The sequence below is a fragment of the Fukomys damarensis genome, unplaced genomic scaffold, assembly GCF_012274545.1.
Source record: "Fukomys damarensis isolate Sample0158 unplaced genomic scaffold, DMR_v1.0_HiC HiC_scaffold_32, whole genome shotgun sequence".
Classification (NCBI taxonomy): domain Eukaryota; kingdom Metazoa; phylum Chordata; class Mammalia; order Rodentia; family Bathyergidae; genus Fukomys; species Fukomys damarensis.
This window is the reverse complement of record NW_022900944.1, coordinates 43,303,206-43,317,883: the sequence shown is the minus strand read 5'-3', so window position 1 is coordinate 43,317,883 and position 14,678 is coordinate 43,303,206. Positions and strand designations below refer to the sequence as shown.

Genomic DNA, 14,678 nt, shown 5'->3' with positions numbered 1-14,678 from the left:
TTCGCAAGCACAAGGACCAGAGTTAGATCCCCAGTACGAAAAAAAAAAAAATACTAGACAACACTTTTTTTTCCCAATTTTTCTTTTTCTTTAAACAATCACTTTTGTTCTTTAACTTAACATTTATTTTCAGAACCAGGGCTCAAACTCAGGACCTTGCCCTTGCAATGCAGGTGTGGCACCATTCAGCTAAATCCCTGTCCTTGTCCCTTAACATTTCTCCTCAGCTATGCTTTCAGATTTTTACCTGCTGGAGTTCAGCAAGGATCACAGATTTCAAGCTAGGGTATGCAGGCGCAAATAGTACAAAGGAAAACAGTTTACAGATCTTTCAACTTCCGGTGTACTTAAAAGAATTTGTTTTCAGTCCAGTTTAACACTCCTTTAGCAAATCTTGGTAACTTCCCCAAAATTGAGAAAGTAGCTTGTTTTATTTTTTTTTATTTTTGTTTTTAGACAGGGTCTCTATGTAGTAGAACCATACATATATATGTGTATATATGTATAACATATATAGTTCAGGCTGTCCTTGAACTCACTCTGTGGCCAATGCTGGCACTGAACTCAGGAAGATCCTCCTGCCTCAGCTGCCTGAGTGCTGGGATTACAGGTGTGCACCACCACACCTTGCTGGGACTTTTATTACTTTTGGTTAATGATTATGTGAATTTTGGTGTGAAAATGTTTTTAAAAGTTTGAGACACTGGTATAGCAAAATCCCTTCCATTTGCATCTTCATATTTATGCTGAAATATCTCAACTGACTCCTATGAAAAAACCAACATTATCTTTTGACCATAAATACACTAGAATAAAGTTCTGTGGAAGGGAGAAAAAGCAATGAAAATTATCCATCTCTTCACTAGGTTATTCACATATTTTAAAGTAAATGCCCTGCCTGCTTTGCAAGCGCAAGGTCCCGAGTTTGATCCTCAGTACCAAAAAACTAAAACTTAAAAAAAAAAAAGTAAGTATTGATGGGTACCAAGTCGTCACTACTTTTAAAAGCAACAACATCGTTAAATGCCAGCATTTATGATACTTTGAGTATTACATATTTTGCTACTACTTATGATGAACATTTAATTTTTAACTAAAAAGTGCGATTTGGTATACAGTTTTTAATAAACCTTTTGAGAAGTATGCAGGTATACCACTACTTCCAGGTTGTAAAGTACATTAGCACACCAACAGGAATGTTTTTAAGTACATAAAACTACAAAACTAAACGGCAACACCACAGGTGTGCGGGGGGAGAGGGCTTGCAATACATTTTCAAGGAGTTGTTGACTTTAACAACACAGGCTACTTTTCTTCATTTGTATAAGGACGTCAATGCTCTAGTTCGCGGGCCAGACGGTCCACAATGCTAGCGACCACTGCAGAGTTAAAAAAAATATTGTCTCATGGAATTCTGGGCCTGCAGCCCCTAAGCACATCGCTTCTCCTGAGCATGGGCGAGTCCGCCCGGGAGACAGGTGGCCAGGCTGCAGAGAAGGGACTGGACAGCCCCGCAGCAGAACCAGCCAGCCAGTATCTCGGAACCCCTACCCTACCAGATGTGGATGCGTGGTCTCTGGTGGGAACCCGGTTCCGGGGTCCGGGCCCACAGTCACTGTCACAGCTTACCTGGTGCAGCAGGACAAGAGCTGGAGAGGATTCACGCAGCGCCTGCTAGGAGCGGCGCACCTCCCGGGGCTTTGTTGCACGAGGCTGTTGCGTCACTTCCGCTGAGCCTCTCACAGGCCCGCCCCTAACGCGGCCGTAACCCAGGGCAACGGCCCGCCCTCTGCTGTGCGTCGCTCTAGCCAGCCAGCCAGCCGGCCGGACCGAGCCGTTCCGGGGTCTTACACCCGACTCAGTCACGTATGAGGGTGTGAATGATCGCGTTCTGCTCCTGGAGCGGCGCCGCAGACCACTCCGCGTGCGGCACAAAGAGAGAGAGAGACCTTATCCTATTCTAAAGGAAGCGACTAACAGAGGCGAGGAAGCAAAAAACGGAGACAGTGAGTCCCTAGGCGGAAGCAGCAGGGGCCAGAGTCGGGAGGAGAACGTGTGAGTGGGGCAGTGGAAGGAGCCGTGTAGAGGGCGTGGCCCCGTGGGCGTGGTCGAGAGAGGAAAGGAGGGATCTTTGTGGCGCGGTAGGCGAGGCCGAAGGAAGGGGAGGAGCTAGGTGCAGAATGCAGCCTGGAGAAGGGGAGGAGCCTGGGGGAAGAGGTGGGACTTGTGAGAAAGGGGCGGTGCTACTAGTGGAAAGGGCGGAGACAGGTGTAAAAAAGGCTTTAGCAGAGGCAGGTGGAGTTTTGTGTTTGATGACTCGAACTTTCCTGTGTGCTGCAAGCTGTGAAGGGAAAGGGGGAGAGTTGGAGACATTGGAATAGAAATAACCAGTGGGACAGATGGTTGTACAAACCGCGCTCCTAGAAAGCATTCTGAGAACCATCATGGAGGCTGTGTCCTATAGTTAAAAGGCCCAGGCGATTAACATAGGAAGATAAGATTTATACTCTTGGCAACATGAACAGATTGTGCTAGTTGGGTGGTGCATATGCGTAACTTTGAGGCAGCGGTCACCCACCCCTTTACCCAGTGTGTCCCAAAACTATTTGTACGATTGAAGTCCCAATGGTGTTTTTCTGTAGAAGCTGTTACCAGAAATCAGTATTTGCAAGCCAACTTCAAGACCTATTCAACCGCTTCCTATGTGTGAAGTTTAGCTCCGTATTAACAAACATAACTCCCCCACGGCTAGCATAGTTTCTGTGTATTTATTTCTTCATTCAACACAGGGTCATAGGAACCTGACTTTCTCTGGCTGAAATTCTGACAATAGATTGAAGAAGATTCTTTTAAACCTGCAGTATCTGGAAGAAGAAGTGTAGAGCTAATGAGAAGTTAGGGTAAGGTAATAAGGAGTTTTAAGGAATTATAGCCCAGTTTTGACTTAAATACTCCAGATTTTGCCTCTTTATCCATTAACATTCTCCCCACCATTTTTAATACAAACAAACAAGACATGGATATAGAATGAAGTAGACAGATTTTTGATCATGTGAAAAAATTTTAAAATTATAGTCAGTCTTAATCTTGGTGTTAATTGAGATTGGGATATAGCTTTTCAAAAATATAACAATATTTAGACAGGTGTGGTAGCGCACGCCTGTAATCCCAGCACTTGGGAGGCTGAGGCAGAAGGATCCTGTGAGTTCAAGACCAGCCTGGGCTACATAGTGAGCTCGTCTCAACTACGTAGTGAGACCCTGTCTCAAAAAACAAATAAAAAACATAATTTTTGGGGGGTTATCAGGGATTGAAATTGGGCCCTGTGCGAGGCAGGCAGCAGAACCACTGAGCCAAGCCCTGGTGGCCCTGTTGCTGTATTCTTAAATTGGTACTTTAGCAATCTTTATTCAATCAATGGATGTAGGTTTCAGATGGACATGAGTCAAGTTTCAAAATAGACACTTGTATTAGGTCCACATAGGAAGTAGTACCCTCAGTTCCAGGTATGACACTGTAAGACATTGATAAGCAGTTGTATGTCCTTAAGGTGATGAAGAATTTGAGATCTGTGTCTAAAGAAATGGTAGCTGTCTTCAGTTTTTTGTTTTGTTTTGTGACAGGGCCTTGCTGTGTAGCCCAGGCTTGAATTGAACTCACAGAGACCCTCCTGCCTAAACCTCCCAAATTCTGAGATTATAGGCGTGCATCACCAGGCCCAGCTCCAGAAAACTCTTCTTAGTTCTTTTAGCTTTATCTGGGCTGCTTTATAGGAATCTGACCCATGATTATGGAGTTGAGGGGTCAGCCGGAGTTTGAGCAGAACTTCTGTACAGAATTTAGGGATACTTCGGTCTTCTGGCTCTTTCCGTACCAACATTTCCCTCATTTTCCTTTCTATCTGCTTTAGTTGTCCTGAACTCTCACTGACCTTTGGATCTTGAAGCCAATTCCTGGCTTGAAGAACTAAAACAGGAAGCTGTAGAAAATGTCAGACAAACTCTGCCCTCTCTCCCCAAGTCTAGACACCCTCCAGTATCTGCTTGTTTGGGGATGCTCTCTAGGACGTTTGGGGAGTTGTTTTCATTATGTTTTGGAAGGGTGGTCCACTAGAAGCTTCCTCCTTTACCACAGCCCCTCCTTTCTTTCCAGTTTTCCTCTGTCTTGCATTTTCCGCTTTAGTGCCAGCTGCTCCCCCTGATAGTCTATAAATGGCCCCTTCTGGTTGAGAAATCATTTAAATAGCGCCTAGAAATATATATTTTTTCTTTTGTGACTAGCAGGACAAGAAAGTTTGTTTTTCCTGTCAGTACACACACACACACACACACACACACACTCACAAACCTATAATTCATTTTGATTGAGCCAACTCATATTACAAGCCTATTTGTGAAGTGTTTCTTTCTACTGAGGTTAAAGTCACATAACATAAAAGTCATTACCATTTTTAAAGTGCACCATTCATATTCATTGGTGGTTTGAGGAATACTCACAACTGTCTAACTCCAGCGCATTTCCATCACCCCAAAAAGAAGCCCCATTCTTTCCAGTTCTCCACTCAATCTTTCTGTCTCTACACATTTACCAGATCCTCGATATTTTTATATAAATAGATCGATGCAATATGTGGCCTTTTGTGTCTGGCTTCTTTCACTGTGACGTTCATCACGTCACAGCAGGTGTCAGAACATCATTGCTTTTCTTTCTCCCCCTTTGGTACCAGGGATCGAACTCAGGACCTTATATTTGCCAGGCAGATGTGGTGATGCTGAGCCAGCCCCCTCATTGCTTTTTTTTTTTTTTCTTTTTGGTACTGGGGATTGAACTCCGGACCTTGCGCTCATGAGGCAGGCAGGGGAATCACTGAGCTAAATCCCAGCCCTCCCCTCACTGCTTTTTATGGCTGAGTAATTAATTGAGCTATGTCACATTTTATTTATCCATCCATATATTGACAGGCATTTGGGTTGTTCCCACTTTTGGCTATTAAGAATAATGGGGCACGCCTGTAATCCCAGCTCTGGGGAGTCTGAGGCAGGAGGACTGCCATGAGTTGAATTGAGGCCAGCCTAGGCTACACAGTAAGACCATGTGTCAAGAAACAAAAAAACTGCCGGGCGTGGTGGCGCACGCCTATAATCCCAGCACTTGGGAGGCTGAGGCAGGAGGATGGCTGTGAGTTTGAGACGAGCCTGGACTACATAGTGAGTTCCAGGTCAGTCTCAACTACATAGTGAGACTACAAAACAAAACAAAACAAAACAACAAACAAATACAAACCCCCTAAACTCAATCCACTCTTCACATTGCAGGAAGAAGATATTAAAAATTATAAGCAACCATCCCAGTAATGGATCTCTGTCAGGAAAGTGAGTCTGATTCAGAAAATAGTGAAATTCAAAGCCCAGAAGAAACTGAAATAACCTTTACTTGTGTGGATGAAAGAAGTGAAAAGAATCATGTTGACTGTCTTCTTGACATCAGTGACCTTACGCTGGAAGAAGATGCTGGAGCAGATGAGTTTGTAATTGGCACTGGCTGGGAAGAAGCTGTGAGTGTCTCCTTGACTTGGGTCTCTTTCACCTCAGTGTTGTTGTAAACATTTCTCCCTCAGAATAGCTAATATTACTAAAAAAGTCCAGTTGGTGAAATACAGGGTCCTTGGAACAGAGGTAAAATAGCACTGGAGACAGTAACAGTGTCACTGGGTATCTTTGGCCACTCAGAATGTGGGCAGCTTTGTGCCCAAATTCTGTCAGAAAGGTGACACTGATTTAGAAAATAACAAAATATTTCTGGGGAAGCTAGCACACACCTGTAACTCCAGCACTTGGGAAGCTGAGGCAGGAGGATCGCTGTGAATTCAAGGCCAGCCTGGACTACTTAGCAAGCTCCTGTGTCAAAAAACCAAAACCGAAACACAAGAACATGATGAAATGTACACATGCATTTACTTACCCACTCAGGATTCAGGTCAGGGCTCCCTCTTTGTGTGAGGACACCAAGGCCGAAGGTGAGCTAACAGCCAAAGATCACCCAGCCAGGAGGTGGGTGGAGCGGGGCTTGCATCCCGGGCTCCTAGACCCAGAACCTGGGCTGCTTCCTCTTGTGCCAGACTCCTCCAGACCTTGAGACCCTCGAGGTCTCTGTCTTTGTGGTGGGTTTATTCTTCAAGAACTCTTAGCATCAAGGAAGGAACCCTAAGTTTAAGACAGTAAGGCACCTCAGGCAAATCCATAATTCAATGTGAGTTGCCAGATTGTCACTGAAAACAAGGATAAATTCAATATTCAGATAATACTTTATTGAATATTAAATATGTTGCAAATATGTGTTTTCACCTGGCAGCCCTACTTTAGCAGTGACCTCTTTAGCTCCATCAGCCAAGGGAGCACATGTATGAAGGGCACCTGGGCCTGGTGCTCACAGCGCCCTGTACCTGCTCACTGCTGTCCCTCCAGCATCTGTAGGCAACAGCAAACAGCCTAGCAGTGCAAGAAGCCCTTGGGGGTAGCACAGGAAGGAACACTTTTGGTTTTATTTTAGTATATTGCTATTGAAATGAACATTTTATTTAATTTTAATAATGCTAAATGTAATGTGCAGCTATACTCAGCCCATCAAAGTGGCCATTTACAAACACTACTGTTCAGGCTGGTCTTGAACTCTGTAGCCCAAACTGTCCTCGAACTCGCTGTGATCCTCCTGCCTCAGCCTCCTGAGTGCTGGCATTACAGAGGTGCACCACTACAACCAGTTCTAAAAGATTTTTTAAAAGATGAGTTGAAGGGCCAGGGATTTATTTAGCTCAGTGATTCTGCCTCCTGCCTTGCAGGTGTAATGTCCCGAGTTTGATCCTGGTACCAAAAGATGAGTTGATTTTAAGAAAAATGTCAGTTCCCAATATAGGCAGCCCAAATGGGAATGTGGCCAAAGCTAGGTCAACTAGAGCAGCTCTACCAGAGTCATACGTTGCTTTATTTTCAGGTCCAAGGCTGGGGAAAGACTTCTCCCACTGCCTGTGTCTGGCCCAGGAAGAAACTGAAGAAGGCACGGGGCAGCAACACCACCAGCAACCTCTGCTTGCTCTGTGCCAGCCTCTCGGAGGCCAGGCCTCCCACCAAGCCCAGGAAGGTGGAGGCTGAGGCCGGGTCCATGGCAGAGGTTGACCTGGAGGGGAATCGGGACTCCCAGGGTCCCAGCACAGGTCCCAGGGAGGCCAGTAGAGTCTGTTTTCCTCCTGACGTCCCCCAAGGAAAAAAAAGCCTGCGAATCAAGGAGTTCATCTGGTGCCTGGAGGACTGGGCCGTCCCGGGGGTGAGAGGCGAGCCTGTCTCCGGGTCCCTAAGCAACAAGGACCTCCTGGTTCTGCCGCCCCTGAGAGCCTCACCCCAGAGCCGCCCCTCCGCTCCGAGTAGCAAGAGTAAGACCTTTTTCTGTCAGTCGGAAGAGGAGGCGCCTAGTGTGGACAAGGAGGAGAGCGAGGATGTGAACGGGGAGCTGGGACCCTCGGAGCTGGCCAGGCACCATCTGCTCAGTGACGCCTTGCCTGGCCCTGACCCCGCCTGTCCCCTGCTGGCTGATGCAGAGCATCAGTACTGCCCGGGCTGGTCCCTGCTGCCCCAGAGGAGACCCGCGGGCCCTGCACACCCGGGCGCCCTCCCCTACCTCACCACCTTGCAGCTCCTGCAGAAACGCGGCTTGCAGAGCTACAGAGCCAGACTCAAAGCCAGGGGTCTGGGGCCGCCCAGGAACTCCCAAAAGCGAGCCTTCACAGAGGGCAAACATGAGCACCGGCCCGCGGTGCTGGAGGCCGACGGCCTCCCGCCGTCTCTCCTGCCAGCCCTCACGGTGAGCAGAGTGGCCATCCCTATCTCCACGCACAGGGTGCTCTGACTGTGACAACAGAGTTCCCCGAGGAGCTGCTGGCTCTGTGTCCTTTCTCTTCTCTCCTCTCTCGCCCCCGTACTGTGTCCTCTCCACATCCCACCCTTTCATAAAGCAGTACAACTAGAAATTCAGCCTCGGAGGATGGGTTTGGATTTAGTGTAAAACACCATATTCATGGTACCCACGTCTGCAGCTCAGCCATTTGCAAACTGCAAATGCAATGCCAGCCAGGCCTCTGCCTGCCTCACCTGTCCATGCCCAGCAGAGGCTCTGGGGAAGGTGACCAAGGTCCTCCCAACTGACAGCGGCTCTCTGTCCCCAGGTGGCTAAGATCAAAGTGCTGCCTGGGCTTCTGAACCAGGCAGTATCTGTCTGCTGCCTCATTCACTCTTGCAGCAAAGATTGGAAACATCACTTTAATAGAAAATTCTAGCTCGTGTCTGCCGAGCGTCCTGTTGTCCAGTGTCACTCTTTTGTATCATGTTCAGGGATGTGCACTGGGCGTTGTCACTTCTCTGTCCTGGGTGTCATATCCTCCTGTGGATCGTCCTGTGCCTGGAAGTTTTAACCACAGTTTTACAGAATCCAGCCTGGGAGGGAGGTTAAGAATAATTAATCATTTGGAAAAGAGAAAGAAAACCCCACCTGCGGCTTCTACCACTTCTGTCCACTGAGTAGTTAGTTGGGAACCCTCGGCCCCAGTCACTTAGTTCTGCCCAACTTCTGCCCTCATTTTATTTTATCCCCATGCCTATTCCTTGAAGTTGAATACAAATTAAACATTGTAAATAAGTTACATTTTTAATGCCAAGTGATGCGATGTCGACAGATTCTGTATCAAACTGTTTTGTAACCTGCATACCCTGAAGCTCCTCTGTAATTAGACTTTAAATGGCCTAAGGTAGTTTGGCAGCTCTGGACTGTCTCCTATGGGAAGAAGTGGACTGAATACCACTGCACTTGCAAACATTGCTTTTCATACCTGGTCTTTGTAATATCTGTAGCCTGGGTATTTATTGATTGTAATTTTGGGGGTCAAACACACTGCCTTGTGCAAGCTGGGCAAGTGCTGTGCCCCTGAGCTATACCCCCAGCCCTTGTTGTTTGTTTGTTTTCTGGTACCAGGCAATCGAACTCAGGACTTTGCGCTTCCGAGGCAGGTGCGGTACCACTGAGCTAAATCCCTGGCCCCCTCTTGTTGGTTGGTTTGAAGAAAACTAACCCATCAGGCATTATGGGGTTTGGCTTGGCTTGGGGAGAATGTAGAGGAGCCAAACCTGGCTGAGATAATCACCCTAAAGTAGGAAGAGGCCACTAACGCCTATGTTGCGCTTAAGTCTTAAAATGCAGGGTCTCCCCAAGATGGCCCCAAGTGCCAGGGGGACACTGCCTCCTACTCAACACATGTAATCCCAGCACTCGGGAGGCTGAAGCAGGAGGATTGCTGGGAATTCCAGACCAGCCTGGGCTACATAGTGAGTTCCAGGTCAGACTCAACTACATAGTGAGACCCTGTCTCAAAAAACCAAAAACAAAAAGAAAAACCCTAAGGTGTAGTCCTTAGGTACATCCAAATTAGAAATAGTATCTCTTTCGGGAAAATTGTTAGCATATTTTCATGAACACATGCAAAACGATGAAAATAATAGCAACAATCATTTTATCACGTGACTTTCAGAAAACAACTTAGAAAAAGTTAAGGCAACAAAATAAGTCACATCACGAACAGGTCAAAGAAGTCACACAAAAAGGTAGAATACTAGTGTCTGTTTAATCACTGGATTTCAGTTTTTACAAACAATCTTAAGACAATTCAGCTGACTAGAGTTTTGGGGGGATACAGTTCTTGCACACAAAGAACAATTACATGCTCCATTTTTCTGTAAATAACTCTATTGGCTGGACTAACACATTTCACAGACACACACAAAAATGTTTAAAGCCATGGATCACTGCATTTATATTTACAAAAAGCCAAAAACAAACATGCATTCCTCCTTTATCAGGATGACTTCAATAGATGTCTGAACGTTAAGGCAGTGACAATTCTAAAACAATGACAAGCTAAGTTAAGGCTTTATGTTTGAAACTCATATTCATAGGCAACTGCAGCGCACTTGTCTAACAGGCTGAATTCACGCATCCGCCCGGCTGTTACTGACCCATTCATCACCAGCTCTTTCGTATCAAATGGATGGTATGAGCAGGAGCAGCAATGCCATCGATTTGCTTTAATGAATCACTACTCCACCTCTTCAGTTTTGAGGATTTAGCTTTTGGCAGCAAATGCGCGAGCCACAGAAAGAACAGAGCATTCTGGGATAAACTTAAGAGATCTCACAAGCTGCCCTGATTCTTACTTTCCTGAAAGCCAGGAGACAACTGTCAGGACCTATGGACACAAAGAACCGGCAAAGCAAAGCATACCTGACTGTGATCTTGGCTCAAAACACAACACGTTCGTGAAGCAATAGGTTTCCACCTTCTGTTTGCTTTGAAGACTATGTCACTCTTTAAATAAAGCAACAATAAGCAGAATACTGTATTTTGGATGGATCTATTGTATAACTGTTAGCCTCAAGGCACAAAATATATCTTTGACCCATGTGTTTCTTTATTCAAGGAAAGGATGAGCAGTGGATGGGAGGAAAAGCCACTTTAAAATAATCATAGATTGCACCCTTGTCCCGTAAAGCTCAGAAGTGCGAAGTAGTGAAATCTGGGTATGGGGGGGCCATGTCCTTTTCTGCTCTTTTTCAGTATCAGGAGGGACAACACTCAAAGGCAGCCGGTGGGCACACTGCGGATGGGAAGCGGCTCTGGAGCCCACGCTGGCCTGTCTGGAGAGCAGGTGTGTTGTGGACATGGTGACATGGGACGTGCATTTGCTCCTCCTCTGCGGCACCCACATTCGAAGATCCTTGTGATGTCTGGAGTAAGTGTCGCGTCTGCTGTTGCTGCATGACAGTGTGGTCACTGGAGGCTGGCGGTCCCTAGGTAGCTTCCTGATGGACTGGGCACAAGGGAGACCCAGCACGGTTAGAGGGCTGGCTGTTTTCACTTTACTTCCCTTCCCACCAGCCTTTGGGGAGGGGAAAGGGACTGCAGGTGAAGTTGATCAGCAAGGCCAAGAATGTCATCAACTACACCCGGGTAACGTGAGAACTGGATTCCAGGAGCTTCCTACAGCTGAGCCTGGGGGTCCCGCGGGTGGTGCTCTTCCAGGATGTGGAAGCTCTGTCCCCTTCCCACACTTCACCCCGACATCCCTTCATCTGGATCCTCTCCAATACCTTGGCGCATGTTTCCCTGAGTTCTGTGAGCTGCTTTAGCGAATTAATGGAACTCAAGGATAGAGTGACGGTAACTCCAACTTCCGGCTGGCTGCTAGACATTCTGGAGGCCTGGACAGCAGCGGGGGTCAGAAATGGATGGCACTGGGGTCACCCAGCTGGGGCCTGCTGCAGGACAGCTTGCTGGGTGGGGGAACCCAAACTGCTGGTCCTCGATGTCTTCCGGATGGACGGTGGCTGGAGAGCAGAGGGAGGTGTTTTGCTCTTAAAACAGCACAATTCTGTCACCGACGACAGGGTTGGGATTCCTTGCTCTTGCTTAGAGCCTGGGTATTTATTCTAAGTGCTGGCTGCTCCGTCTCTAGGCAGTAATTCCATAGCAACAACCCTCGGGTGAGGGAGGACTGTCCCTGGCATCAGTGACAGCCCATGAGAGGGCACAGCGGTGACTTCAAGAAAACCTTTGCAAAATCTACACACATGGCTGTGGTTTCCTCCGGTGTTGGAACAGAGCAGGTGGGAAGAGATGGCAAAGCGGAAGCAAGGGCAGCGGCAGCGTCTCCAATCACAGAAGCGTGTGTGCAGCGTGTCAGGGGCGGTCTGCGTCTGCACCCCAGCTCCCGGTCAGCCTGGCTTCGGCCCAATGGCTCGAAGTGTCCGACACGGGATGGGAAGACCAGCTGTGAAAGCGCAGATGTAGGCAACACGAAAACATTTTCAGATCAACATCTTACACTTTATAATACACTCACATTTATACACAAATTGCGCATTTGTTTACAAGTACAAAAGGCAAAGAATCGCAAAGAACCTAAGCAACTGTGTCATGGACTACATCCAACAGACTTAATACTGTCATCCCTGTAACCCGTTTTCTTAAACTCTGGGAGGGAATGGAAAACGCCACCCACATTGGCCTAATCCGTTAGAAGTTGTGCAGCTCAGCACACGTCTGGGTTTCTACGGAGCTGAACTGAGACTCCATGGTGTTCCAGGCCAAATCTGCCAGCAGGAAGTCGTCCATGGCTGTCTGCGTCTCGTTGCTGGTGAAGAACAAGCTCCCCAGGGCCTCCAGGCCCGACCTGGCGGTCTGCGTCTCGGCACTGTTCAGCTGCACCTTGCTCTCCAGAGCGGGGACATTTCGGGCTGAGGAGAGCCCCTCGGTCTGGGTCTCAGTGTCGGACGAGTCGGTACTCATGGAGAAGCTGGAGTGTTTCAGGATGCTGCCGAGGGGCAGGTGAGGGCTGCTGTCTAAGAAGAAGTTTAAGTCCGTCTGGGTCTGTGTGTCGAACATCTCCAGCCCCAGGAAGTGAGTGCCGCCCCTGCACCCATAGGGTGGGGCGGACGGATCTGCCAGCAAGAAGTCCGTCTGGGTCTCGATGTCCAGCGACTCCAGGACCGGCTCCGTGGTCATGGCGCCGAGTCCGCTCTCTTCAGTCTGTGTCTGGATGTTGGAGGCGGAGAAGAACTCTTCAATATCAAAGTCGATGCTGGGGTTCTGGGGGGTGCCAGAGGGGAGCTGAGTGTCAGCGGCGGGACTGGCGTCAGACAAAAGAGCTCGGCTGTCCAACGCCTGACCGGGCAGATTGCTTGACAAGATGTTTTCTAAGTCGCTCAGCAGATCTATAGTTTGGGTCTGGTTATCTGTCATGTTCTGTGAGGGGAGCATACTGTTCTGGGCACTGAAATTTAAGATGGGTGCGGATTTCTCAATATCTTCACTTAAAGCTTTAGGGTCGTCCTGAGGTAACAAACCGTGGGTGACGGTCTCTACTCCTAAACCGCTGTTTATAATATTATCCGTGGGGACACTGTAGGAGGAGTGGACGCTCTCGAAAATGTCCCCACACATCCCGGCTTGGTCCATCTGCATCTGGGTGTCTGGGGGTCCCGGAACCCCGCAGGTCTGCGTCTCCCTGGAGACCCCACCTGGCTGGAGACAGGGGTCGAAAGCATCCGTCTGAGCAGCGATGGACGACACCGCTTTGGAGCTGGGCAGCAGCGTCTGAGTATGAACATTAATGGGAAGGGACACTTGGGAATCAAACGACAGGTCGGTTTGAGAGCAAGACGACACGGAGGAGTCAGGACCAACCCACAGGGCAGAGGGGACCAAGTGTGGCGAGGCACAGGACAGATCGGTCTGCACGTTGATGGATGAAATGCCGTTCCTCTGACACGGGCTCCCTAGCGCTTGGGAAGGACTGGACAGGCCCTTCCCCAAGTTCACCTGAACACCCGTACTAACCGGCTCAACACCAGGATTGCTACCTTTGGACAGAGGCAGGCTGTCCTTCAGGGAGCACGCCTCGGAATCCAGGCCGAGGATCAGCGCCCCCACAGACAGGGGCACCAGGTGCACGGCGCCGGCTGCAGAGCCCTGATCCACGCCCAACACCACGGGCTGGGCTGCAGAGTCGGCTGTAGGCACGAACACCGGCATAGGCGACAGCTGCATGACCGGAAGCTTCACCAGAGCCACCCTGGGCTTTGGCAGGAGCAGCTTCTGAGGGTATCTGGGAGGTGGGACGATGCTCTGCCTCCGGGAGCCACGGGAGTCCTCAAGCGAGTGTATGAGTTTCATTTCTGAAGTCTCCAGTTCCTGGGCTTCTGGCCTAGGGTCTGGTTGGCTGTTGAAGGATTCGATGGGCTTTGTGGACAACTTCTGGTTTTGTAGGTAGTTTTCCATTTTCCTTTTTTTACTAGGTGGGTCCCTGAAAACAACGACAGCAATTTAAAGCACGGCTTTCTTTGACCTCGCTGCCTCTCACATCAGAGGTCGGTCTCAGCCAGAGACAGGCACCTCCCTTCCGGCAACCCTGGGGACCGGGCTGTCACATCAGGTAGGTGTTCAGAGGAGGTGCAACCAGGGAAGGAGGAACATTTCTCCTTTTAAGGCTGCAAGTATTAAGCATGAGGGAGCTGCGGTGACAAATCTAAGCTGGACCTTTAAAATGAAGTATAGATACACGATGAAACCTACTCTTTAGCCATCTGACAGTCCTCAAAAGATACCTGGAGCTGGGATTTTCCAGTGGGAATAGTAAGAGATCCTCACAGAGGGTGCACAGAAGGAAAAAGAGAGGTAGTGCCAGAGGTGGTGGCGCAGGCCTGCAGTCTGAGCCCTCGGGAAGCTGAGGCAGGGGAATCACGGATGGAGGCCAGCCTGGGTGGTGACACAGTGAGTTCAAGGCCAGCCACAGACTACAAGGTGAGACCCTGTCTCACGGGGAGGGCCTGGGCACACCGAACAAACAAAGTAAATGCAAAGGACGAACAACTGGGTGGAGGAGTCTAGGCCCAGACACGACTGCTGCCTTCTGGGAGCGGCTTCTGGACGCCGCCTCCACCTCCACCCCGGCCCGCGCAGCCGCCCTCACCTGTGCTCCGCCGGGATCTCGTGGCCGGTGCGGTAGATGTGCGACTGCAGCGCCGTCCTGCTGGCGTAGGGGCAGCCGCATGTGCACCGGAAGGGCTTGCCGGTCCTCCGCG

General features: G+C 49.0%; 2 protein-coding genes across 7 annotated transcripts in view; one reads left to right on the top strand and one right to left on the bottom strand.

Annotated features, from left to right (window-relative positions):
* The first annotated feature begins 1,678 nt into the window (after positions 1 to 1,678).
* CUNH16orf46 (chromosome unknown C16orf46 homolog) lies at positions 1,679 to 10,464 on the top strand. Of its 6 annotated transcripts, none has more exons than XM_010609425.3 (5): positions 1,679 to 2,006; positions 2,790 to 2,900; positions 5,316 to 5,554; positions 6,991 to 7,854; positions 9,996 to 10,464. In XM_010609425.3, the coding sequence occupies exons 3-5, from the start codon at positions 5,354 to 5,356 to the stop codon at positions 10,164 to 10,166; spliced, it is 1,236 nt and encodes a 411-aa protein (XP_010607727.1). In that variant the 5' UTR covers positions 1,679 to 2,006; positions 2,790 to 2,900; positions 5,316 to 5,353; the 3' UTR covers positions 10,167 to 10,464. The 6 variants fall into 6 exon arrangements, with proteins under 6 accessions (XP_010607727.1, XP_010607729.1, XP_010607725.1 ...); XM_010609424.3 differs by lacking the exon at positions 1,679 to 2,006 and adding an exon at positions 2,133 to 2,217; XM_010609427.3 differs by lacking the exon at positions 2,790 to 2,900 and having other exon boundaries at positions 1,679 to 2,055.
* A 483-nt stretch (positions 10,465 to 10,947) lies between these two features.
* The window catches only part of Atmin (ATM interactor), a 4,417-nt gene continuing 686 nt past the window's right edge, over positions 10,948 to 14,678 (bottom strand). The window contains exon 3 of the mRNA XM_010609430.1: positions 10,948 to 13,900. Within this exon, the coding sequence (XP_010607732.1) occupies positions 12,112 to 13,900 (1,789 nt within the window). The 3' untranslated portion in view covers positions 10,948 to 12,111. The remainder of the gene's footprint in view (positions 13,901 to 14,678) is intronic.